Consider the following 27,183-nt stretch of genomic DNA (forward strand, 5'->3'; position numbering starts at 1 on the left):
CTGGAATTATTTATGGACAAGCTGCAAAGTTGGGAAGAACTTCCCAAATACTTCCAGAGGAATACATTTTGGTCTAACTTGCCTACAAAATCTACTTAATATTCTTCATGACAAACATACCAGCAGTCTATTCTTGTTTGAGTTATAATTTGCATATCTACAAAAGACTTGCTGATCTTCCTGTTATGGTTCTCAAATAGGAAAAAAAATAATGCTTTTGTGTCACATGAATACAAATGAATTCTTCCCTCTGACAAAATTTTGGAGGTAATGCATCCACTTGCATTAAGAGCTCACAAAAAAGGGCTTTTTTGGAAATGGGTGTGTGTGTGTGTGTGTGTGTGCATGCGCACGTGAGAGCTTAGCAAGAACAGCTGTGACATGTTTAGGTCTTGGAGGTGTGTTAGATGCTTCTAGCATGTTTCTTAGCCACTGTTTTTTGAGAGAATCAAGGCCTAATGCCCATACATAATGGGTCACCTCTCCTAAGTATATAGGATGGTCCAGGTGAGGTACCATCTTTGAGGGAATTAAGAAGAGAGCCATTCAAATAATTTTCCGTGTTCATATTTCAGATGCAGAATCTGGGTTGATAAGGGTTGAATGGCAACTGAAAGGCCTACATATCATGTGATCTTTCATTATTGGAAAGTATGGAATTGTATGTACCTAGAAGGGAAATTTGCTTAGAAATGGATTTTAGACACTTTGTACTCTTTGGGTATCATGGGGACTACTTCTAAGTAATGACATTTTGCCCCTTTCTTGTCCCTCAGCGGGAGATGGGAGAATTCTGAACTTTTTAATACATCTATACCACTCTGTACTGGCTGACTGATAAAATTCTAGTTCCAAGGCCTCTGTATACCTTGACTCTGAAACAAAGAGGCAATGAAGTAGAAGCTGTTTAAGAAATTAATGAAGGTGGGGGCACCTGGGTGGCTCTGTCGGGTAAGCAGCTGACTCTTGGTTTCCGCTCAGGTGGTGATTTAGGGCCATGGGATTAAGCCCCAAGCTGGGCTCTGCAATCAGTGGGAGGTCTGCTTCTTTTCCTCTCCCTCTGCCCCTCTCTCCACTTTCACTCTCTCTCTCTAAAATAAATAAATAAAAATCTTGGAAAAAAGAGATTACTGAAGGTGAAGGCCCTTGATGTAATGTTCTTGTAGAGTCATTATCATTGCCAGGGGCAGACTGATCTAGAGACACCATGGAAAATCTGAACATCCTTTATGGGCGGGTGTCAGTGTGCTGCATTTCTTAGCCATGGATGGGCTTAAGTGGATCATTTTGGAGCTGATCTAAGACACCTGCTTGAGTTTTCCTAGCTATTTCCATTCATGTTCCGGTCTCACTCAGGAGTATTTAGTGGGCAGTCAGGAGACAGGAGGTTCTAGTTCCTCCACCTACTAATTTGTGACCTTGGACAAGTCTTTCAACTCATTCCTTCTTTCCTCTATTCATGCATTAAGAATGTCTTGAGGAAATGTACGTGGTAAGTAATGTGCTGGCTTGAGGAGACATATAATCTTGCATCTAGGTAATGTCTTTCATTAAATGTTCAAATTACATGTATTGAAAGAAATTTTTGGATGGCAGTTTCCCATCTATAAAGCAGAGGACTTGACCATAGTTTCCGAGGGCTTTCTACCTCTAAGATTGAGTCTGGACAGCCTGTGTTGAAAAGTACATTTGCTTCTTCCAAGTTAGTACAGAAAAAGGACACAAAGGTGGTTCACTCCTATCCTGGAGCCTCTTCCCTTTTCTAGTGCTTTCTACAACGCAAGGGCAGTTTGCTCATCTGCAACTCCTTTTCTGAACAGAATTGAATTGAGCTAAATTGGGTTTTTGCGTCATCAATCACAGGCCTTTGGCAATCCCTGAACTTATGACCTGATGAGGTATGTATCAACATGCCCCTGGCAAGCAGCAGGCGAGGGGAACGTGTGGCACACCGAATCATTCTTTCCCTCCTAACAGCACCATGATTTTAATTTAGGCAGGAAGACAATGAGGATTTATTGATCACTTAGTATATGCCAGGCACTACGATCAACAATTTCCCATGGATTAATCCATTCCGTGGTTATTTTATGGGCAAAACTATAGATGCTCAGAGAAGTGAAGTCTTTTGCCCAAATGTGTCCCACTAGCACTCTTTCCTCTAAATCTCCACAGCACGTAGATCTTATATTCCTTTATAGGCTGGGAGACATTTAGAGGGAAGATGGAGGACCCAGCCTGATTTTAAATTTATAAAGCATATTATGGTGGTTTTGCTGCTGGACATTTTTGCCAGTGGTTTAGCTGAGCGCTAAAATCCTTGTGACAGCTGATCAGATTATTTCCGGATGAGTCATCTAGAACTGTAGAGTATGCAGAGGTCAGGGGAGGCAGCAGCAGGTGGCAAGATGGGGTTTGTGCTTTGGAGAAAGAGGAACAAAAGGATGGGCAAGGTTCTCTTAGGATCGGGCATGCGTCTCTGGGAAAGATGAGGGGGTACGCTGAGACGTGGGCAGCATCCTCTGTGTCCGAGAGCAACGAACACGGAGACTGAGAGGAGGAGAAGAAAACCGAATGAAGAAAGGCACTGTGTGTCCTCATGATCCTAGCGAGGCCTGTGCTAGCAGGGATCCTGGGCTGGCTGTTTCCCGTTCAGCCAGTTCAGCTGCAAGTCTAGGTATAAAGCAGGGTCATATGAAACCCAGACGCTGCCTCCCTGCCCAGCTATGCAAACAAGAAACCAGCAAGCCAGGCACCCATCCCAGAGAGTGCCCTGGTACCTCAGCGGCATAATTCACGCTAAAATCCACGGGTGGAACAATGATGTCTTTCTGCAGCATTTTGAAAACATGTCCCTCAACTCATGAGCTTGCAGAGGGTTACGTCATCCCCATTTCAGGCTCACCTCCCTTTGCCCTGTCCTGAGGGAAGCCACGGACCATCCAGGTTAAGGGCCTACTTGTGGTGGGAAAAGGCCCTTAAGTTCTAAAAGGGGTTACTCGCTTCAGAAATCACCATGTATCAGTGGGTTGGTTTTAAAATATGTTAAAAAATTCTGTGAAAATCTTCCCTTCCAGTCTGCGGTCTTCAGTGACTCACTTCTAAGAAACAGAATAAAACAGAAGCAATGGTGTGTTGACTTGCAAAACTAGGTCACAAAAGGGTTCCTTTTAGCTCTGCTGGATCACTTACTCTGGGGGAAGCCAGCTGCCATAATAAAGCAGCCTTCTGGAGAGGTCCACATGGGGAGGGACTCCTACCAACAGCCATGTGAGTGAGTCATCTTGGAAAAAGGTACTGTATCCCCATTCGATCCTTTGGATGATGCAGCCCCAACTGATATCTTGACTGTGACCTTAAGAGAGACCCAAGCCAGAACCACACAGATAAGCTACTAATAAATGTCTGACCCACAGAAACTGTGACACAATCAATGTTGTGTCAAGCCATTAAGTTTTGGGGTAATTTGTTACATAGCAGTAGATAACACAATAGTATATTATTGCTATCTTGAGACTTCAAAATGTATTCTCTTCCCTCTATTCTGGATTTGCTGGTTTATCGTAATTCTGTGACCTCTAATGCCTCCCTGCATCCTCCCTGGGCTCCAGTCAGCTCTGGTCCTGTTCTCTGCTGGGTCTGTGGCTGCCATCCTTCACTCTCACTGCCCATGTCTGATGCCTCCACCATCCTTTCTCATTGGGCAGACGGCCTGACCCCCACACCTACACACCTGCCGGTCAGGTGACCCAAAGCAGGTTGTTCTCTGTGTCTCAGCGTCTCCGTATGTCAATGGAGATTAATAGTAATAATAATAACCACCTCATCAGGGGTACTGTAAATATTAAATGAGATACAAAATGCATGGCACAATGCACATACGAACTCAGATAAATGATCGCTGCTCTGATTATGGAGAAGTCGTATTGCATCATAGGTAAGGATGTGGTCTTGGGAGCTGGATGGCATAGGATGAAATCCCAGCTACGTGACTTATTAGTCATGTAACACTGGGCAACTTACTTAATCTTTCTGTGTTTAGTTTTACCATCAGACACGGAAGGACGACAGTGATACTAAAAACAACACCTTCTGAATGCCATTACGAGAATTAAATGACCATCTATGATGTGTGCTGAAACGTACTAACCTCAACAAAAGTGTTGATATTATGACTGTTGTTGTTGTTGTATTTATTATTTTTTCAGTGATAAATGATAAACCTCCAGGCTGAAACTTCAATATCCTGCCACCAACCCTTTTCATATATCCTTTTTTCTCTTCTCCTTTAGTTATAAGGATACAGATGGTTCCTATCCCCTTTAGCTCTGAACCCCATCACCTCAGGGCCACTCTAGGACTTATTTCATCAATTCTGTTCTCACTATCCCTATTTTCTCCCCTATCATCAACATATAAACAAACTCAAGTCTCTCCCTTCTTAAAGAAAAATCCCTCAAATTACAGCTCCCTTCAGCTACTCACTTCTTGTCACAGCCAAACTTCTAAAAGGTTGGTTTCTACTGCCCATCTCTACTTTTTCACTTCTCCCTCTGAAACGCATTGAATTGTGACCTGCCCCTTCATCATTCTTCTGAGACAGTTTTGACTAGTGATGCCAATGATACCTGTTTTGATAAAAGGAACGAACACTTCCAAGTCCTCATCCCCCTCAGTATCTCAGTTGTACCGGGTGTTGCCCTCACTCCATCCTCCTGAAGCACACTGTTGCCTTGGCTTCCATAACACTCTCTGGTTTTGTGTCTACCTCTTGGCCCTTCTCTGTCATCTTCTTTGCAGGCTGTTTTTCCTCTGCTCAACCATCAAATATTGGATACCATCAGGATACAGGTGTAGGCCCTCCTTTTCCTCACTGCACACACACTCCCTTGGCAATCCCATCCACCACAATGGCTTTAATTGTCATCTATACGCAGATGTGGCCCAAGTCTGAGTATACAGCCAGATCTTGCTCGTAAGACTCCACCTCCTAAACTTACTGTCCTGCTGGACACTCTTCACATAGATATCTCAAAGCAACTTTGAAATCAACATATCCAAATCCAAACTCAACACTATCTTCATTGAAACTGCATTCCCTATGTTATTGAATGCAGCCCAGAACTGGAATGTGGTCTAGGGTTAGCTAGAGTTGGCTCCGTATGACTGTAACAGTTGGATGAGTCTCCTTGTCTCTGAACTTCTCCTCTCTCATCCTCTGGAAACATCTTATATAACCTAGACATGGAAGTCCAATAAAGTCCATGAGAGAACCATTACTGGGAAGTTCTCTGAGCTTACAATATGAAGTCATATTTGGCTTCCTTTAGAAACAGGTGACAAAGACACTGAGTTGATAACTACATGAGAATTATCAATCAGGTATGTTATTAAACTTGATTTTTCTTGGCTTGAAATACAAAGATGGCATCGAAAGAATACTTTCCAATTAAATATAAGAACTCTTAAAGGTTATAAAATTCTGAGAATAAATCTACAGTTTAGGGGAAAATAGAAGATATCATTGAATGTCATGATAATTTAATAACCACATAAGATGATGTGTTGGAAATCTTCCCAAATACAATTTTCATCCTCAAGTGAAAATGAAAAGTGCTTTTTCTTATGACCATGTCTGAATTTTTAATTTGGCATGTGTTTTGTTAGCCTAGATTTGAGAAAAGACAAATTATAAAGGTTTCAGGAACTGCTCAATTACCTGAAACAATTCTGGTCACTGTTTTCTAAAGTAGGGAAATCTAAGGCTACAATGAATCATGTAAGAATTGTAATTCAATCGAAGTTCTTTCTTAACTTGACGATGGGGATACTTTCATCATCTATCCAGATCAAGAGTCTCTCAGGGACAAAGAGAGGGTTCTGGTCATTCTTATGGTCTATTTTTTAGTTCAATTTACAGGCATATGATATTTGCCAGTATCTCAACTAACAATAAAAACATCATTAAATATTTTCTTATATATTACTTGGCATACTACTAGTTAAGTGTATGAGCTTTGGAAATAGTGGCTCTTGGTTCTAGCCCTTATTTAGTTTCCTTACATAATAATGCATACCTCATAAGGCTCATGTATGCAATCACAGAGAGCTTCCTCAAGCAGGAGCTCAATAAATTGTAATTTCTATTATTACGATTATACTCATACAAGTTATATAAAGTCAGAGCAAGGGTTTTTATAGTCCACTTAGAGATGAAGGAATCAACTCTTACAGAGTTTTAGGTCACAGGTCAGTACCTCATGTTCATGCAAAGTATTATATTAGTGGTTCACAAGAAACAAAGAAAACAATTTACTTTCTATTTTTGAGGAAGTTTTACCTAAATTGGGGAAGAGAATGGTTGTAAGAGAATTAATAATCAGGGATATGACATTATGGGTAAGGTTAGTCATGGAAGACATCTTGGTGGAAGTGAGCCTTGAGCTCAGTTTAACTGAAAAGTAGATTATGGGCTGTAATAGAAGAACAGGGCAGTAGGAATCATATGCAGAAATCACAGAGAAGTAGTAAAACCTGATGGCTGAACAATATTCATCTTCATTTTTAATGGCAGAACAAAAATTATTCCCATCTCAGTATTCATAACATTATTTCTCACCAAATTCTGTTGTTCTGATCTATTAATTGGAGGTTTGATTAAACAGTAGAAGTATTTAAATTTAAAGAACCAAGGCTAGTTCATTACTCAGTTGGGTGGATCATGCATCTCTCAACGGGGTTACAGAAAAGCCTGTTCTCATTCCAGTCTTCTTTGTCCCAATATTCAATATGTAGAAGCTTCACCATCCATCTCCCACCCGGAGTTGCTACATAAGAAAATGGTTTTGTATTTAGATGCTTGATTTAAAAATGCCTTTACAGTTACTAAAGTATGATCAAGCTTAGGGACGTGTGTGAAGATGAAATTGTGGTAAAGTTGTGAACTAGGTAAGATGTATCATTACGTTTTTTTATATAACATTAACTTTCCTTGTAGCCTGAATTTCATCATGCCCAATCTGTCTTCATCGATATTTCCAGAGCACCTTCTACAAGTGAGGCTCTAAGATGAGCTCTGAGAAGCCAAAGATACATGTCCTATATCTTTAAAGTCTCACCTAAGGTCTAGCTAAGAGATAAGACTTGAAGGGCGGTAGGTGCTTCAGGATTTCTAGAAGCAGACCCAGGAGAAAGTTAATTTTTCTTTTTTATGTTTAGGACTGGTCTTTGCCTTTACGGTGCTATTTCACAAGGGACAATCAATGCTCGGATGAATAGTAACTGCTGTGCCTACCACTTCTACCAATAAAATAACTATAGAGCCACCTGAATGTTCAGCTTCTGAAAGTGCTCATCGGAGAGTCATCCCCACAGAAAAAAAAAAAAGGATCTTTATATTCTATCAGTTTGGAAATAAATTTACTGTACTAGGATATTAGGCATAAGAAATGGAGCTTTTCTTTTATCCTTATATTTTTATTTCAAGTAAGTTTCTTAGATTTCCCTTGACATTTACTTTGTGCCACTTGAACCTTATTCTGGAATATAGACATAGACTAGACCAAAAATATAATTTTTTTAAATGAATACTCTGATAGAATTCTGAAGTGGTAAAGATTTTTAATAATATGTTAGGGTTTTTTTTTTCTCTGCTACCTGATGTCCGATGCTCTAAGTTTTATTTTCTTGATGTTTATTACTGTAAGTTTGATTCTATAAAATGGAAGGAAAAGGACGGAGGCACTAAACTAGGCTTTGAAAATTCTTTTAACTGCTTAACAAGTTTATCAGATACTTCTACTTCAGTGATTTTTAGGGGGACTTTCAAATGTGACCACTAATATTTTATTCAAAGACTTCGTTTTGTGACAACTTAGCACCATATTCCTTTTTAATTATGACAGAATAGTTAACACATATAAAAATTTCCCTCAAACTATGTCCTATATCCTGTACACTAAAAACAGCACTTTTGGTCCAAGTATTTTACAACGCGAAGAACAAATTCTATTGCTATACAAGAGCCTGAGAAATCCTATGCATATGCCAACTCCCCGGTTTGGTGGAGGAGGGGGCGTTGTACCAGAGTGGTTGAAATTCAATAGATTTTAGTCAAAGATTTATTAAGAAAGTAAAATCCAGCTGTTTTCCCCGTGCTCTTGATAATCTGTCAATGTCGATCCTTGTCTCGTTGGTCTCTCTGTGGGTTCCCTTCTATGGTCGTGAGGCACGGTTTGCCTCTATTAGCTCCCTGTGAGCAGGGAGAATGAATGTGCACATTTTACTGAACATGAGTGGCTCCTTCCGCCCTCTGCGTGGGGATCAAGACTATTTTTTTCATTGGGAAGTCAGACAATGCGACTAAGCCCCACTGGCATAGACCTCTGTAAGTCCCTACTGGCATTAAACCAGAAAGAAAAATGGGTAGAAAGAAAATAAGAGTAAAAAGGAGGAGCGCAAGAGGAGGTAAAATCAGAGGAAAGGAGCTGATTTTCAAGCTGGAGGAAGATGAATCAGGGGTTATTCTTTCAACTGAGCGAGGCAAGTAAATGGGACTAAGTACTGTCTTTCTGGGCTTACCTAGAATTTACAAGACACACAAAATGACACAGAAAGGCAGTAGGTCAGCATTGTCTGCAAATGTTTAGGCAGCTGAGGTAATTATTTGATTACTCTATCTTGAATAAAGAAATCATCAGCTTAGTTCCAAAATGGCTTTCCCCCCACCCAAAAAAACTGAATAAATGTAACGCAGGTTTACAAATAGAGATTCTGAAGCAATGAACATTTAAAAATGACTTCTGAATCATCATGACATTTTTAAGTAATTAAGTCGTTTGTTAATAAAACACACTTGTTCTAGTTTACCATCAACTTCAAAGCCAGCTTGGAATCTGAGGCAAGCATTAACCCAAGTATATTTCATCAAAGACTAGTTCCAGATACTCTAAAAAAAAAATTAGCAATGCTTGTTTTTCCAATCAGTTCTGTCTGCATATCACTTTGGAAATTGCTGCTTGAGATAATCAAGTTGTGTGTGATGTAAAACACCCAGTAAATTTTAGTTAAGAGACTATTACGCTGATAAAATTAATATCTCATTTCTTACCCCAGGTTTTCTAGATAAATTAGTGTTTCTACAGGTAATTGTGTAGCATTGATAAGGGTGCCTCTTATCCACTTAAAGGTCTTAAAGGGTGTGAAGAGTGTTTTATTGCATTTCATGATGTTTGATTTCATATTCAAGGTATTTTGCACTGTATTACAAATTGCAGAGGCTGTGTTGTATTAAAATAAAGTGGTTTTACTATATTGCTGCACAATAGAAGAAGCGATTTAGTTAATTCTTAAGCTCTTTGAGTTTTTGGTTCAGACAGACCTCATGGTACTTGGAAAACCTACTGAGCACATTTGTTATACCCTGTGGCAGGCCTTGATTGGGAAGAGAAGACTATATTGACCTTATGTAGAGATGCAATGATCAATAATTAATTGTTAAAATTATTAGGGGAAAAAAGCAGTGAATAAAGTAAGGCAATCATATATACAGTTTACAATTTCTCAGTTGGAATTTTGAGAAGTGTTATATAGGGGGAAAAGTTTGGTAGTTAGTAGGAGAGAAGACCCTGTAAGGAGGTTGGGGATAACCTGTGTGTGGTAAACAAAAGAAAACAGAACAAAACAAAACAAAACTCTAGAAGAAACAGAAGGAAGATGATGACTCAGAAAAAATACGGTTAAGTTCTCTCTGGCAAAAACTGATCAGTTAGTGTGAGGCTCTGGGCCTGAGAGAAGGAGAGAGGTTGGCACCTTGCTGAGTTTGGTCAAGGGTTTCTGAGGAGTTTCTGAGTGGGCAATCAAGAACCCAACTGTGCCCACTCCTTACCCAAGCATTCAGTGAATGAAAGGTCACCTGGGGAAACCACAGCTGGAATGGAAAGAATCTTCCCCTGTAGCTTTCCTGAGCTAGCTGAAGCGCACTCAAACAATAAAGAAGCTGGAGACTTGGGGTGTGAAGGTCCCCATTTAATGTGACAGTCGATGAGCTCATATTGCTTTATGTTACTTTGTGTTAATTAATCTCAACCAAACTGCGCCAAGAGCACTTGTAAGATTTGATGGGTGAGGAAAGACCACTGTTTGATTCAAACCAAGAGGGTAGTTAGTAAGTCTTACTTAGGATCTTTTCTGATGCTAAGAATTGACACTGAAGTTTATATAGATAGATTTTGGAAAATATATGGTCTTCCAACTATTCCTCACATGAATTTCATTTTGGGAGGTGGGGACCAAAAGAGTATTACAATATGTATATTTTGAATTCTAACTTTATTTTACTCTTTTGATATCCCTTCTAGGAGAAGTCATAGACAGGAGCGGTTTCTAGGACTTACATCTCTTCCAATTAGGTCCTCTTGGTTTTCCACAATTCCCCAAGGGGCGATGCCTATGGTACATATCTTCCCTCGAGACTTAGATGCATGGTCCTTTAAGGCGTCTCCAACATGGCGTATAACACCTAAGAGGAAAAAGAAGTATTACCCTTTCTTTTAAAGCAATTACTCTCCATTGTTCTAAAGGAAATTATGATAAATGTGTCTCGCAAAGTTAAATGCACTGAATATAAAATTTTGACACATTTCTACATAAATGTCCAGAAGAGAACATAAACTTGTGGCTCTAATGTCAGATACATTTGTGGAACTTGTATATGAACTCTGGCAATGCATTTCTCATTCAACTTTAATTTTTTTCCTAAAAAAAAAATTAAAAAGCATCCAATCTTTTAAAAAACAAAACAAAACAAATACAAGTCTTTAAACTTAGGGAATCTTTTTCTTGTACTATAAATATAATGAGATTCATATGGCTGGGAACGAATACCATGAGTATATCCTATAAAAAGCACCATGTAGAATATTATATGAAACAATACCAGAGTTTGTGTAGGAGTTAGGGTCCTTCAAATAGAGTGGTTACTTAGAACAGTTCTTGTTAACCTCGATTTCATCTTCCCATTTCTTGACACATAATGTGGAGACCCTACTTGTAAAGAAAACCTTGGCATATTCTATGGAAAATTTATGTTGAAAATATATAAATACAGCTTTGTAGCTTCATCATTCTAATTGCTTTCCTCTTCTGTCATGATGGCCTTCCCCATTACCAGGGCCTTCCTCACCATAGTTATAAGTGAAAATATTCAGTTTATAAGATGGCAGGGAACCTATTGCTTATATTTTAATAAAAATAAACTGCATTTAAAGAAGATGCAATTTCTAATCTATTAACCTCCCTCTCAAGTAATCATTTTTAGAGAAGATGTAAACTACATTCTCTAAGAAAAGTTGTGTCCACTTATCACAATTCCACCCATTCCTCAAGGAAAACGTCACACCTAGTCCATCTCCTATAGGAAAGCTGAGTTGGATTTGATTTTTTTCTCCCTTCGAGCAGCATTGCAGTTTGCGTATCTTGAAATGCTCGGTATGTTCCGTAACATACTCTTCTGTGAGTCACAGTCACATGTGAGGGTAAAACTCCTTATGTGCAGGTTGGGGGGGGTCAGCATCTTCCTTCAGCTTCACGTGCCTCAGGTGCTAGCACAGAGTAAGGGCTCCAACACTGCACGGAACTGACCAAGCACGGAAAACGCACCAGGCAATTTAATCATGGGAGAGGGGACACATGTGTGAATCATGCCATTCTGAGATATTCACAAGATCAAACAGAAAGACCCTCCTTTTAAAAAAAAAAGTCAAATCAAATAGTCTAAATAGCACTAATCCATATTGAGCCATGCTGGCAGTGTTGACAAGAATATCAATTTCACTTGGGAGCTTATCTAGGGATCTTCTAAAATAGAGTAATGGTTAAAAAAAAATACAAGAGTTAAGCTGGGAATATCGGTGTTCATTTTCCCCCCCATTTACATGCAAAACACCTTTCAAGGCCCATCAGGAACAAGTTTACCCTCATGGTATGCCCTCCATCAACCACAATCCCACCACTACCTCTTACCTAATCTGAGACGCCACCATTAGAACCTAACTTGGGTATTGGATGGAACGCTAGCCTGGGGTGAAGCCAAGATGAACTTGGGTTTACAGTATTCATGCTGTAACTTCTTCTTTTGATACTGGGTGCATTTCATAAAAGAAGGAAAGTAATAAAGAACGTTCCAAGTTCCCAGAAACAGAAGACTGTTAAGAGTTTCTTTTGAACCTTTAGAAATCTTTGAGTGGGTCTATAGATGAGGTGCAGGCGATGCCAGGAAAACACAAGAGTGAATGATCACGCGTGAATGAGGCCGCTCCGCTGAATGAAAGCGGGAGCCTAAAGCCCGAACAGCCGCTGAAAGATAACTGCTCTGTAGATGTTTGATTACTACCAAATAAACAGCAAAGAGCTGACGGAGCAGGTCATTCTAAGATCATTGCAGTTTCCAGACTGAGTCAGGAATTCACAGAACAATGATGAGCCCGGGCGGTCAGCAGAGTTCACGGCTCAAATGCGCCTGTGACGTCGCGAGCTGGATGGTCACAAATTCTAGGTATAGAGGAGAATTTTGAGTGCAGCTCTTGCTCAAATACTACCCAAACTGCACACAAGCGAATACAGTCTTGACACAACATCTTATTTAAAATTATTACTATTACTACTAAATCGGACTGTTCTCCAACTCCAAGTGTGTGCGGGTTGCACAGACTTAGAGCCTCAAACCAAGTTTAAATGAACTTACTGTAGTATTACTTGTGCATTTTCAGTCGGCCCTCCTGACTCAGGCTGGGGAAATACATCAAAGCCATTTACAGGCATCCATTCCATTATCTCGTGCACATTAATAATGTGCTGCATGTAAGCACTGCACTGTAAGTGGCTTTGTGAGAACTGATTTGACAGCCTACCTGTATCACAATATAGAGAAACTCAGTCGGCAGGAGAAAAAAATGTTTGGAATTCAGAGTGTGATGTGTCTTCTATTGGTGCGGGTTGATTTAATAAATTATTTTAAATAATAAACACACAGTACTCCAGACTTCACTGTCACAATTTATGTCCCAGATGTAATGGGCATTTTATGATGATTAAAGCTATTTGCCTCAAACTTAAAATCACTTAAAGATCAGACACAGGGTTTCTAATTTAGAGCAAAGATTATTTAAAAAAATTATTGGATGCTTCTCTGGCAACCTGAAGTATTGAAAATATCCTGTGAAATTCCATTAGTCATGTTTACAAATTCTAACAAATTCTGTATAGTCGAGTATTAAACAGCCCAACCTGTTTCTCAGGTGTAAGTAATTCTTCTTGGTGGAGAAGCAAATATGGACACACGGGGATGAGAGATGAGGTGGGGGATACAAATATATTTAGCCTTAGGAGAAAATGGTCTTAGTTACAACATTCTCAAGGCCTTAGGTTGCTTTTCTCTGTCCGACTTCCAATTACCTGTGTTAACCCCTCCCGTGAATATCCACGCTCCGGTTGTCATGGCCGCTTTGATGAGACCCTTCCCAAAGACTTGTTTGAGTTTTGGCTGGAGTTCAAAGTTCTGCAGGCCCCCGTGCACAGAGATGAGAAGCTTGGGAAGCTCCAGCTGCCATTCCTTGGTCATCAGGTGCAGAAGGAGATCAGGCTTTGTATCGAAGGATACTCGCACGTACTGGAAGAAGAAGGGCCACTGATTAGGGAGACAGGGCAGGGCTGGACAGGCGGGGGCGGGGTGCTTATCTTTACTGATTGCAATGACGTGTGCAGTACTTGGAGAAAATCTCTCGTGTGAAATCTGATTTTTTGAAAAAAGTCAAATCATTTTCTTTCCCAAGAGAGTCTTCATTTGATGAAGGGATTCACCATTTTTAAAGGTTTTCTTGAAATTGTGATTTATCACAAACTTTTAAAATGGCTTGATTTTCTAAAACGCGGTGCAAGCACAACTTTTCCCAGTTATACCCACTGGGCCTACACAGAACTGTTTCTGTGACCCTGTCACTTTGAGCGATTTTGAAAAATTCTGCAGTTCTACCTCATGTAATGAGAATTTTAAAACAAAGTAACAGCTGACTATATGTATTTAATCTATAATAACTGCATACCAAATATTTCTTTATCTTTTAAAGAAGACAAGTGACAAAAGGCACGCCAGTCATTCTTGTAGAATAATCGAAAAAAAAATTAAAGTGTATAGTAGATTTCAAGGTATTAGTAGACGCACCTGGAAATAAGTATACTAAGTATATATAAATGAGATGCCATAAATACATACAATAATAAACATGTGTATAATCATATACGTACTCATTTATAAGTCTCAGTTTAATTATATAACGATTTCCATCTTTAGCTGGAAACAACTGAAATATTGGGCAAATATATCTGAAAGCCTTTTGAAATGCATTGCTGAGTGGGCAGGAAAAGAGCCAATATTCAGATTCCCAAACGAAGTAGAAGCTGGAACCTCAGGAGACAAGGAAGGACCAAAGTAGGCTTTGGACTTGAGGGTTTCTGCTAAACCCTGGCAGATGTGGGCACCTGCCTTACTGGCTTTATGCAGTATGGACAAGTTTAACGGGGGACCCCATGTAAGCTGGGATCCTTTAAGGGGCTCCATTCTCAAGTGTAAGGAAGAAAAAGATGGGCAAAAGTCTGATGCACAGAAGAGGAGAGCAAGAAGTCTCCCTGCTTCTACCTTGGTTCTGAGCAGTTGGGGAGAAAAAATTCCCCTCTAATTATTTATAAACCAGGGGGCCCTCACAAAGGCTCTGATCCACATTCACACTATCGGTGTGGCTTGAAAAACACCAGCGTATTTGCTTTAAAATGGTTCTGGCTGGGTAGTGTCTCCAGATAATCAGCAGAAGCGAATGCAAAACCTCTGTGGGGGAATAAGTCCTCAATCTGGGGCTCCGAGAGTTTCCATGGGAAAAGAAACATTTCATAGTAAAAAAGTAAAATCACGTCTTACATAACAGTATGAATGAGAACCAAAAGAAATAACAGATAGCAGAATAAGATCCTCAAAGATATTGAAATATTCAGAGAATATAAAATAGCTATACTTAATATGTTAAAAACACAAATGAGATTATTGAATGTTCAGTAAGGAACAACAGACGATGGGGAATGACCAATACATCTGAAAAAGAAGCAAAAGCAACATCTAGAAATAAAAATGTAATAATTTAGACGAAAAATACAATAGAAAAATTAAGCTACAGATTAGACACGCTAATGACAAATCCGGAGAAATCGACCAGATGCAGCCCTAGAAAGACAAAGGAATTGAAAACAGAAGCAAAATGAAGACCTTGGAGGAGAAGATATGAATTCTAGATGGAAGTGAAAGAGATAGTGGGCAAGAAGCAATACTTGAACAGATGCTGGCTGGGAATTTCTGAGAAATATTGAAAGATACAGATTCTCAGATCCAGGAATGTCAATGGATCCCAAGCAGGATAAATAAAAACAAACAGCACTCAGAGACCCTCCCAGAGAACACCAAAGGGAGGGAAATAAAAAACCTTCAAAAGCTGCTAGAAAATCAGACAAATCACCTACAAAGAAACAGTCATTGTAAGACAGGTCTATTCCTCAACAGCAAAAATGGATGCCACAAGTCAGAGTCTTCAATGTGCCAAGAGGAATTATCTGTCAGTGTAAAATTCTATATTCAGCGCAAATATCTTTCAAAGATGAGAGCAAATTATAGACATTTTCAGACTACCCAAACTGAGAATTTATCTCTAGCAGACTTCCCTGAAGGAAACTTTAAAATATAGATAGCAGGGAGAAATTACATGATCCCAAATGGATGATCTGGGATACAAGAAAGAATCCCTAACAAAGACAGTAGCAAATACACGGTAAATCTAAAAAAGCACTGGGTATAGACTATAAAATGATGATAATATCCAATGCATGGTGGGAAGGGCTAGAACTAAAGCACAGGACAATACAGCATTTAACTGGGTGGAAGTTATCAGCATGAAGGCATTCTGAGTCTGTGTTGTGTGGGAGGGAAGAGAAAGGTACTGATTAACTTTGGAATTTGTTGAGTATTAATGTTGAAGTAGCATAACCACAAAAAGAACAGAAGGGCATGGAATCATGCAAACATATGCCTTTGGATGTATAAACAAATAAGGTTATGCAGGAGGTGACTATTTGTTGCAATATTTTTGGATCTAGGAGACCCCGTTGTTGTAAGACCCTCAGAAATGATGTCAATTCTTTTGTTAAAATGCATTTTAAAAATATTTAGCTGAAATGTGAGGCAAAGTAGAAGAAAAAAGGAAAGTAGCTTGACAACATTAACTGCATCACCAAGAAACAGCAAAGAGCTGAAGTTTCCTACATACATGTATCAGAAATTCAAAGAGGTGTTGGAATCTAATAAACTGGTTCTATATTAAACTATGCAACCACAATCAATTCCAGAACGGAAAGGGTACAGGTTGGCAATTTTAGCTAAGTACATTATGCCAACAGAATTTAACTAGAGCTTACAATATGAGAAGCGGCATATTTTGTGCGCAACCTTTCAGTGCAGAGGGCAAGAACCTTCCGATATGTATCAACAGGAATTTTCAGTAACTGCATTTTTGTGCCAGGCAAGGAGCCTTGGGGCTGAAGAGTGGGTATTGCACTGGTAGAAGCAAGCACAGTGTTTCTTAAATAAAGGCTATGTTATTATCTCTTGGTTGTTATATTTATTAGCTCATTGAGTGACTCTAAGAAAAATATCTAGATAATAAATGCTGTAAGATGAAAGAATACAATGTTTTCTGTGCCTGTGCACTGCATCTATGCCACTCAAGTAGTTAAAATTTGGCGGCCCTGCTCAATTGAATTTATGTCATTTTGACTAATTCCAGAAAAGGATATTTAGTGAAATAAATTAGAGCTGGGACTCCCAAGGCTTCCAAACTATACAAACCAAAAATGCTTAGTGTGGGAGATGGAAAAGAAAAAATTGTTTTTTAAGTTACTGTCCTCTTATACCTTAAGTTACCCTCTTATACCTTCAAAAAAGAAAAAAAGAACCCCAGGAAAATGACCGAAAAAAAATCTACTGAATGTTTTAAAATGCCTTTTGAAGCAGCCTAATCTTCTTCCTAGTTGAGAGAAGCTTGCTCATGATCACAGAACTCTTGTTACTGAGTGCTCTAGTAGGGAATGAACGACCTTGGATCACCTTGGCCCCAGCTCTGCCTTACAGATAGGGAAACAGAGGCACTTGCTGTCTGGTCTGTGTAAGGTCACATTGCTGGTGGGCCCTCTTCATATATTTCTTTCTGCTCTTAGTTTCTTAACTCTACTGAGAACCCCTTTCCCCAAACCCCAAACCAAGACTGTTTTGTATTTACTGTGCCCCAGCACATACATTACCATGACTCCTCCCAGTAATGAGAAGGTTGGTATCATCCACATTTCACTGCTGGGGGACAGAAAGGATCCATCAGGTTCTCAAGTTCAACTGATAGTTAGTGGTAATGACAGGATCCATAGCCTAGTTTTGCTGACTGCAGAGTCCTTGCTCTTGACCTCAAAGTAAAAATGCCCCTCTCTTCTCCTTTTCTTTCACCTACAAGCAGTCTCAAAGTTCTAATGATCCATTTCTGAAAAGAGTGTTCTCAACCAGGCTTTTCAGTTGCCACTTTAGGAAAAAATTCTCCTTACTAGGATGTCAGTTTGGATTATGGCAACAGCCTCCAAAAGGCTTCTCAACTCCCTGCCCTCAGCAAGACACCAACAGACAGAGTTATTTCCCCAATTTCTTTTTGATCTCGCTATTTCTCAGTTCAAAGTGTTACATTATATGTAAACTCTCATTCTGCCTGTCCTGGTCCTCCCCACTTTGGCTTGACCCCACCTAGAGGTGTTTCCCCACTTGTCTCTGCATTTGGCTAATGCTGTTCCCTAAGTCCTAGACCACCCAGTTTCTCCCTTTCTCATCTACAGAAATCATTCTTATCTATCGAAGGCTTTTACTGACTTTTCCTGACAAAGCAAGCTCATATTGACGCAGCATTACTCTCAACCTAAGCCAGCTGGATTTTTTTTTCCTGGTTGTTTCTTGCACTTGTCAGTTTTACCTGCCCATGTTGCAGGATCTTTGAGGGCAGGGACCATGTTGACCTGACCGTGATTTTTGATAAAACTTTCATATTGGCTATGAAGTAGTCAATCTTGGAAATGGAAGGGAACTTAGAAGTATCTTAGGAGGGGCGCCTGGGTGGCTCAGTCGTTAAGCATCTGCCTTCGGCTCAGGGCATAATCCCAGGGTCCTGAGATCTTGCTTCTTCCTTTCCCTCTCCCACTTCCCCTGCTTGTGTTCCCTCTCTCGCTGGCTGTCTCTCTCTCTGCCAAATAAATAAATAACATCTTAAAAAAAAAAAGTATCTTAGGAATCATGGGAACTAGAAATCATCGAGTTCAGTTGTTCTGCTTTAGGAAGGACAAGGAGAGCCAGGACAAGTGAGTACCTGGGACCTCCGAGCTAGCTGTCTAATAATCAACCACTCATCTAGTTCATTATTAAAGCGACAGCTGCACTGAAAACTCTCAGTGGAGCTGTGCTTCTCACAATTTAATGTGCATAACTCACCCGGGGACCCTGTCAAAAATGCAGATTCTGATCCAGTAGGTCTGGGGTGGGGACTGTGGTTTTGTGTTTCTGACTAGCTCTCCAGGGACTGCATGAGAAACAAGGATTACAACTCTTCCCCAGACCAAAGATTCTAAGTGGTGTCTTGTGTTTCTCATTGGGCCAAAGGATAGAAAGAACACTCAATATTTTATATGAAACTCACAGAGAGGAATGCGGGAGATACTGGAGAAATTGCTCGGGCTACAATAAATAAGAAAACACAGCCATTTTCAGCTACCCAAATTATCTCCAATGACCTAATCCCTGGAGAACAAAAGGCAAGATTTTTTTTAAAGGAAGAATTTAAATGAATCCATTAATTGTTTTTGTCATTGTTATGGTTTAGTAACTCAAATGATTTGGGGGGGGGTAAGAGGCTAATTAAAACAAAGGGATAAAATGACACTTGATGATGATCCGAAGATGTCAATTTTTAAATGATATTCTTATACCCATAAAAAGCAGGGTAGTCGGGGAACTCTCCAGGTGCTTGTAATATAACAGCTAACTCATGTGCTGAATCAGCAGCTTTGAGGTCATTAATGGCTGTCCCCAGAGCAATTAATAAGTGGTCAATGTGACTTGAAAGTAGGAGCTATTTTGGTTGACAAGATAAGCAATTTTGACTGTCCGCCTGTGAGCACATTGATTGCTAAGGGATCACCTCACAAATAACAAGAAATCTTCCAGGTGGGTATACTACATTTTGTCACCTGGGCAGTACTCTGATGTGGTGAGATGAGCTTCCATTTACAGATTTTCCAGTCAAGAGCAGCATCACAATCTAGCACCAGGCACAGGCACTGTTAAGTCATTCGGCCAATTTGCGAACCTTCTCTTGTGAAATGGGGGTGATCCTGACCACCTCACAGGACACTGTGAGGACTAAATTGTGGAAAATCACCTGGTATGGCAGAAAAACCAATAAACGAAAATGGAATGAAGGTCACAAACACTCACCTTATAATTGACTTCTGTGTACAACAGGATCCCCATAACTTGCCTTTAACTCTTGAGCAAGTATGTTAAAGGAGCACTCTGTTTCTCAACTCTGAGTTATCTGGGGGAGTGACTGGTGCAGGTGTTTATCTATATAAAAGTACCTGTCGAGAGTGAAAATGCTACCTTTGCTCTGGGCTGCCTAACCCATCCTTTGCCCACATGCCCTTACTGCCTCAATTTATAATTTCTAGAGATAAACTGAGCTCAAATAAGTTGCTCATGCACAGAATAATCTTCTCCTTTTCCTTTCTATCATTAGCGCCCCTGCCTGGTAGTGGAAGGCCTGTGTGATGAGCTAATGACATCCAGAACAGCACTTCAGGAATGTTCTATATGAAATAGGGGTTCACTCTGGTTGAAATTGTCCTATTGGATCTGTTCTTAGGTGCTTTGGAGGCCAATGCATACAGCATGATTTTCACAAAGGACACACATTTTGAATTCACACCACAATCACAAGTTAAATTTTGTGAGACTCTGATAGAAAACTAGGGATTTCTTTTGCTCGAATGGCACAGGGCTTTGGTAGCTGAAGCTTGAGTTTTTGTTCTGCCTGATGCTAAAGGTCTTTCTGTGTAGCAGGTGACTTCACCAAAGTTTTTTTCTAAAGCCACTCTTACTGCTTTGTCATTAGAAATGTTACCTGGACTTGACTTTACCCATGGCCTCACTCTGTACTGAAACTGGAGGTTACAAGTGTGTCAGAGACTACACAATATCGTTCTGCCTTTATAACACCCAGGGTGGGCAAAGGCTGGGTGTGTGTCGTGTGTGTGTGTGTGTGTGTGTGTGTGTGTGTGTGTGAGGGATAGTCATTACTACTTAGAACAGGCTGGGGCTATTTAATTAAAATATAATAAAAATTCTGGACTGGATTGGAATTCTGAACTTGAAAGTTGGTGGAATAATTTGGCTCTGATAATGAATGAGTCACCTCATTAGCCCTAAATTTTTACCCTGGTAACTTTGCCCAGCTTTTTAAAAGAAAATGTAAAATAACTGCAGAATGATAAATCTGGCTACACTCCTGGAAACGGTAAATCCTCTTCTTAATACTGTAAAGCCATCTTTAATTCTGGGAAATTATCAATTGGTATTTGTAAGTAGTGCTTGTTCGGAGTCATGGTAATACCACTGCTAACTCTATTTGAACACTTATTTTGAATGCTTTTCTTCCAAGGCTGTAGGGGGACATTTGGCCCATTTTCCTTTCTGTTGAGAAATGTGATAAGCATCATTTCACTTTTTAAATTCTTCGTAGCCACATTTTTAAATGAGTACTTTTAATTAAAGCTGTGGCCAAGGACGACACATCATATTAGACTGCTAAGACAATTTTGCTGATGCCAACTTTCTGAGTCCCTGGAGTTGTTAGTTTTGCAACAAGAGTTTAATACTTATGGTGGTTTTGTGCACGTAAAAGTTCTCCCACACTTGGAGAGCAAATGTGTGGTGTCACTGGTTATCGAATTCCTAGTTTGTTGACCCACAAAACTTTGGAAATGAAAAATGCCATTGTAATTTAGTCTATATTGTTTTTGTGATTCCTCAGCATTAGATAGTAGGTACGACCAGATGATAGCTGCTGCTGAGAAGTCAAAGCTAAAGGTTTAGAAATATTAAACTCCACGGAGCATATATATAGGTCATAGGGGGTACTCTCTGCATTTCCCACCAGAATTATTTAGCATAAAATTTTCTAGAGGCAAAGAGATGGATGGGAATCTTCTAAAGGCAAGATGGCTTTCTTAGAGGAGGGTTGGTTCTTTCCTCCCTTTCCTATCGATCTATGATTGGGACCAGAAGTTTACGTGATAAATTCTTGTTTTATTCTCAGTTTCAGAAAGGCCCCCCAAAGGTACTGCTAATTCAGTGGCCTAAAGACTAAAAGGTAGAAAGTAGAAATCAATGGAACAAATACCAAACCCCTCAAATACCTGACCATGCTTATGTAAAGCTGCTTGGTTACCCAACACCTAGTGATTAGCTATTTTATTTTGTGAAATGGGATTCATTTAATTTCGTATTTGGTATGTGTCAGTCAGTGATGAGTCCCAGATTAAATTTGCATAATTCAAAGACAATTAAAAAAAATTACATTCAATCTCAAAGCGTTTTAAGAGTATAAAACTGTAGATGATGTGTTGCCAACAGACTCCCCACCCCCTGGAGTGTCCCCCCACCTCAGTCCTCCCGATTCCTTCTCACGCTCCCACTGGCAAAGCTCAGAGAAGAAGGCTTTCATCCCAGAAGACTCAATGGTTAGAGCTTTAAGAGTGACAATGAAGCAGAGGAACAGTTATCTAAATCATACAAAAACTATAATAAGGGGCTCAACCTGATCTAATAAACAGAGTGAATAGCAAGGGAAAAGCTGAAGATAATTATGTGAATGACTTGAGAGGTTTAAATACAAGTCCTTAATTAGGTTATACTTACCTGGTCCTCAAGTCAGCTCAGCATTAATTGGAAGAGATGATTAGTAGCGAATAAGACTCTGTATAATCAAGTCCAGCACTGTCCCCTTTTCTAAAGAACTTATAGCCGTAGCCCCGGATAAAGAAGAGTCTTTGAGAGAGGACCCAATGTCTGCTGTGGGGCCATCTTGCGACTGCTAAGTCCATTTTAAAAAGCTACCTAGAACTCACTCTAGTAAGACAATGTCTAACCCAGACCCTTAGTATCTCACTATCTTCTTCCTTGCTCCTCATGTTCTGACTTTTATGGGGCACCTGAATGAACTGCCAAGTCCTCCAATAATTGCCCAGCAATGGCATCTGGAGCATGCAATTTGGTAGGATGTGGCTTGGTGCCAAGAAGAGAAAGGAGCGAGGATCCATCACTCACTGCCAGCTACGAGGGTGTCTCCTGCCTGGGTCACAATTTCTTGGCAAAGCGAGAGAGACGCTGGACCCGTTGCTACTGCACTTTCCCAGGCTTGTCGAGCCTGGGAATTGAGGACAGAATACCACAAAGTGCTGGGAAAAGCTCAGAAAATGGTTCTACTAACCTAGGATGTAATTTTACAAAGACCGCCTCCTGCTCGTAGCTTTTGAGTTTAATTAACCTCATCAAATAATAGTAATTTTCTAATTCTACTGCAAAGTTTTCAAAAACCCTTATAAGAGAGCTAGAAATATAATAGTAATTAGCTTCCCTTCCAAACATCTCCTATAGTCTATACCAAGCATACGCGACAGAGAGAAACAGAACTGACGGCGAGTCCTGAGGAGCGTGGGTTCAAGAATTATCTTTGTTGTTACATAACCGAGTAACTCTCAGAAAAGAATGTAACTTCTCTGGGCTCCGGTCACCTCATATAAAACAGGTAGAGAGGTTGAGATTATTTAGTACTTTTGAAGCCTGGCTGAACAGAATAACCTGGCTAATTTTTAAAATCCTTAAAATGCCCAGGTTTCATCCCAGAACAGTGAGGGAGACTCTCTGGGAGTGATTCTTGGCCACGGGCAGCTGTAGTATCCCACCGGCCACTGAGATCCTCCAAGCAGAGAACCACTCCAGTGTCTTTGGCCACCAAAGGTCTGCGATGTCATGCTGTACTTCTGACGTGATGACACACCGACATACTGTTTTTGAGCAGATACAGTGCCCACACGGCCCACCACGTTTTCATAAAGATTCTCTTTCCTTCAACTGAACCTTCTACCAAACTCCAGCAGGTTCTGCCTCACGTTATGCTCAGACCATCATGGCATTTTGAAGACCCAAGTGCCTCGTCTTGGGCTTTCTTGAAGGTAAAAATGTTATATATAATTTTTTTAAAGTAATAAGGGTAAAAATTAATCTGCCCTCTAGAGTTTTTTGCCCACTTCGCTAAAAATCATCTCAACTTTCAAACATTCTTGTCAGGAACCGGGATCAAAGACATTAAATTAGTTGATCTGTTCCCTTCAATCCTAGTGAATATTTAACCATGCCTTCCCCATCTGGACACTGACATCCTTTAACAAACAGTAGTTGCTGATTTTTCCCTTCGTCCAAACTGCATGCCAGTTTGTTGGGGAGGGCAAGAAGTAAGGAAGGCCCAGGTTGGCACAAAACCACCATCCCGCCCGATAAAGCCAGACATCTGACCTGTTGTCAGCTCCGCCCCTTGGTCTAGACAGGAGAATCAGAATAATTCAAGGCTAGGTATTCAAAGTGGACAAAATGCTCACTGTCTCTGAATAGCAGGGACCTCGCTCACTAAATATTTGGTAGTACAAAAAAAAAAAAAAGACAGACAGAAAGAAAACTGGTCCTTGTTTGGCTGATTAGACTCTGAAAGAAAGGTTTCTCCTCGTAGTGTCTGTTATGAGACTGTGGAGGACATGTGAGACCTAATCTCAGGGCTGGCTTTGTAGTCACACTGCTCAGAAAGGCAGTACTTAGAGATACTTGCTGTCTTGAAATCCTTAACAGTTTTATCCGAATCTGTGTTTTGTACATGAAGTTTGATGAGACGGTAGAGCATGTCCAGAGGGCTTGGGGCCTCAGCTCACATGGGGTCCACGGTCCCACATCTCACCTCCTCCTGCTGCCTCCCTGGGACAGGGGATCTCAGCCACCCACTCCCACCTCTGGTGTTCTGGCCAGTGCAGCCTCCACACCCCAATCTCACCTGGGGCAATAACGGGGTTTGTGGTCCATCATCACCCTCCATCCCTGACTGGGACCTAAGTGCAGGAGAGGGGAGGGGCAGGGTTGGGTGTATTCCCTGTAGCATTTCGGGACAGAGCAACAAAGTAGCTATCTCTGCCTTAGGCTGGCTGTACTGCGGTGTGTTTCATTGGTGACTTGGTGGAAATTCTCCCCCACACCAGATACCGAGCATGTCCCACTATGGAGACAACCATTCCCTGGATTGTTGCCTGTCTACTGTGAGTTGGGGTTGTCAGCTATGGGAACAGGGAATGGCTTTCCCTGCCCCAGCTGGGGGCCTACTGGGATCTACTAATCATGTAGCTGACCCTTCGTAACCTGATGGTCAACAGATTATTCTGGGTTTCATAGAGCTACGTGGGGCTGGGAAGGGCTATTGAAGTTCGATGTCATATGTATTCACACTTCCAGAGCAGCCTGAAATATTTGCCTCTTCAAGTTTTTCCTCTGCTGCTAAATGTCATAATATACATATATCATATATCACCTGTGTGACATGGGTACAAAGCTTGCGGGCACCATTCAAGCTCCCTGTGACGTCACTTGGGTATACCACTCCACCATGGTCATTGCCTACTAAGCCACTTCCTCATCTGTGGCACTCTTTTTTGGGGGGCACACTTCACTCTCAACATTATCATAGTCTCATCTCCAATGAAGAACTTTGGCCCTTCATGGATCCATTTCTATCCCTTTGCTTTTTCTTTTCTTTCTTTTCTTTTCACCTTTCCTTTCCTTCTTTTCTTTTCTTTCTCTCTTTCTGTCTTTCTTTTTTTTTTTTTTTTGCAGCACTTTTCTTAAAGGATGAACTTACGTGACTTATAATTAATGCATGGTTCCAGAGGATCCCCAGTGTATATGGTTCAATCCCATACTGTGAATGGGAATTGTGCGGAGCTGGGGACTTTAATGACTTTGTGTAGGGCAATACATCCCTTGGGTGGTGGATGAGGATATTGCCAAATTTCCATCACCCTTGGTTCTGTACAGGCCAAGACTAACTACCCCCCCTGCTCGTGCCACTTTATTCCCCAGACCTTACTGGGGGCTGCACATAGCATCCTCTTCTTCCCAATACACTGCTCAAAATTGTTTTTACTCTAATGTAGAACTCAGTATTGATTTTCTTAGGGAAAAACTATGAGAATAGCTCAGTCAGCCATTCGTGGTGAAGAAAATCCTGCAGCAGTAGGGGAGGAAAGGGGAGGAGAGAAGAGAGGGGAGAGAGGTGGCTTTTTTGCACATTTTTAGTCTGTGACTAGTGTGAAGTGACTCCCCTTGCATTTTTCAGTATGCTTCTCTAAGCAGAATTTCCTCTCCACACTTGGAAACCTTCGTGGTGTGCCTTAAAGCAGCCACCTCCAACTGCTCCACCCTCAACTAACCCTCTCTGTTACAAGCAGGCTTGTTGAAATATAGCATTTCTAGAATCTCCTGGAAAAAAATCTGTCGGCCAAGTAGGGAGATGTTCATGATGAAAGCTGAAATTTAGAAGCAACAGCTCTTAGAAGTAAAATTTGTATTATTTCCTAAAGCCTCCGTCCCAAACAAAACGCTTTTCTTATGGAGCTCTTCTACTGAGAACGTTATTGAACACAGCTGTTGGAGCAAAAGCACTCACTTTAGGTGGCAAGATCTCTCTTAGAACAGTCTGGGGTGACCATTTCTACCTTGAATTGAAAGAAATGCTAGTTACTAATAGAACAAAACAGAAACCTAAAGGTAAGTTTTTTTTTTCTTTTTTACCAAAGGAAACAGAAAAACATGCCCTAAGGGATGAGACCCAGAGAGTAACATAATAAACAGTGGCTCACTACAGAAAGCCACTTGTTATTATTAATAGTAACAGTAGTCACTGCGTTCGATAATCATACTAATTATTCAAAAAATCCTGGGAGGAAGCTTTTCTTTCCCCCATTCTATAGAGGAGAGTGGAGATGCACAGGGCCAAGGTCATCAGAGCCTCTTGCCCAGCCTGGATCTGGCAGAGGTGGGATTAAATCCAAAGGCTCAATCTCCAGCTCTTCACCTCTCCTTTGCAGGACTTGAGAATTTGGGAAGCAACTGAATGGGTTTCTGATTACCATGGCTTTGTTGGAATGGCCACCACCTTGGAACTCAATGGTCCCAAAAGCATCCGTCGGGCTGAGTTGAGTGTGCTTGCTGATGGACCACTTCTCGGACTGGATGTCATTTCGGGAAAGGCGACTTTCATTTTTCTCATTCTGAAGAACGGAGATACTGGGAGTAAGGCCCACATGCTGGCCGATCAGACGCCCACAGCAACACCTGCAACAGAAGAGGTCAAAGTGAATCCCTTGTATCTGCCGTTATTGGAACATCCACTTAAGGCAACCTGCCAGAGAGATCGACACACCATAGCGAGCCGGTCAGCTCTTGTGCAGAGCCCCACGAAATGGCTCTTTCAGGCAAACAGTGAACTCAGGATTTACTTGACATACAAATGGTCTTTTCCACCCCTCCCCATTTTCCTTTAGCTGGATAAGCTATCACATGCTTCCTGGCCTTCTCCACCCACCCCTTTCAGACTTGCCATATTGTTCGGGATCGGAACCTGCGGGGGAGAAAAAAAGCCCTATCGATTTTTCTACTTCTCACTCCTCCCATCCATCAAATCTTGCATGAAAGCCGCTATGCAGCTTTGAGGGAAGAATATTAGCATGCACATTTAAATAAGGACTCTCACTCATACATGAGTCACAACCTGACTTGTCTTTCCCCAATTGACATTCACTGTCAAATATCCAATTCTGAGAATAAAAACCTACAGCTTAAGTGTTCCCAAAGAAACGACAAAAATATTATTCACAAGATATTCGAAAACAAAAGTCCCTCCTCACATCATG

General features: G+C 40.7%; 1 protein-coding gene across 1 annotated transcript in view; it reads right to left on the reverse strand.

The window, feature by feature from the left end:
* TRPM3 (transient receptor potential cation channel subfamily M member 3) overlaps positions 1-27,183 on the reverse strand; it is a gene marked incomplete at its 5' end in the record, with an annotated part of 257,261 nt that overhangs the window by 223,637 nt on the left and 6,441 nt on the right. Inside the window, 3 exons of the mRNA XM_045772551.2 lie at positions 10,395-10,519; positions 13,453-13,666; positions 26,401-26,605. Coding sequence (XP_045628507.2) covers positions 10,395-10,519; positions 13,453-13,666; positions 26,401-26,605 — 544 coding nt within the window. The remainder of the gene's footprint in view (positions 1-10,394; positions 10,520-13,452; positions 13,667-26,400; positions 26,606-27,183) is intronic.

Source organism: Ursus americanus, chromosome 34, assembly GCF_024610735.1.
Source record: "Ursus americanus isolate L20-20 chromosome 34, mUrsAme1.1.p, whole genome shotgun sequence".
Taxonomy (NCBI): Eukaryota; Metazoa; Chordata; class Mammalia; order Carnivora; family Ursidae; genus Ursus; species Ursus americanus.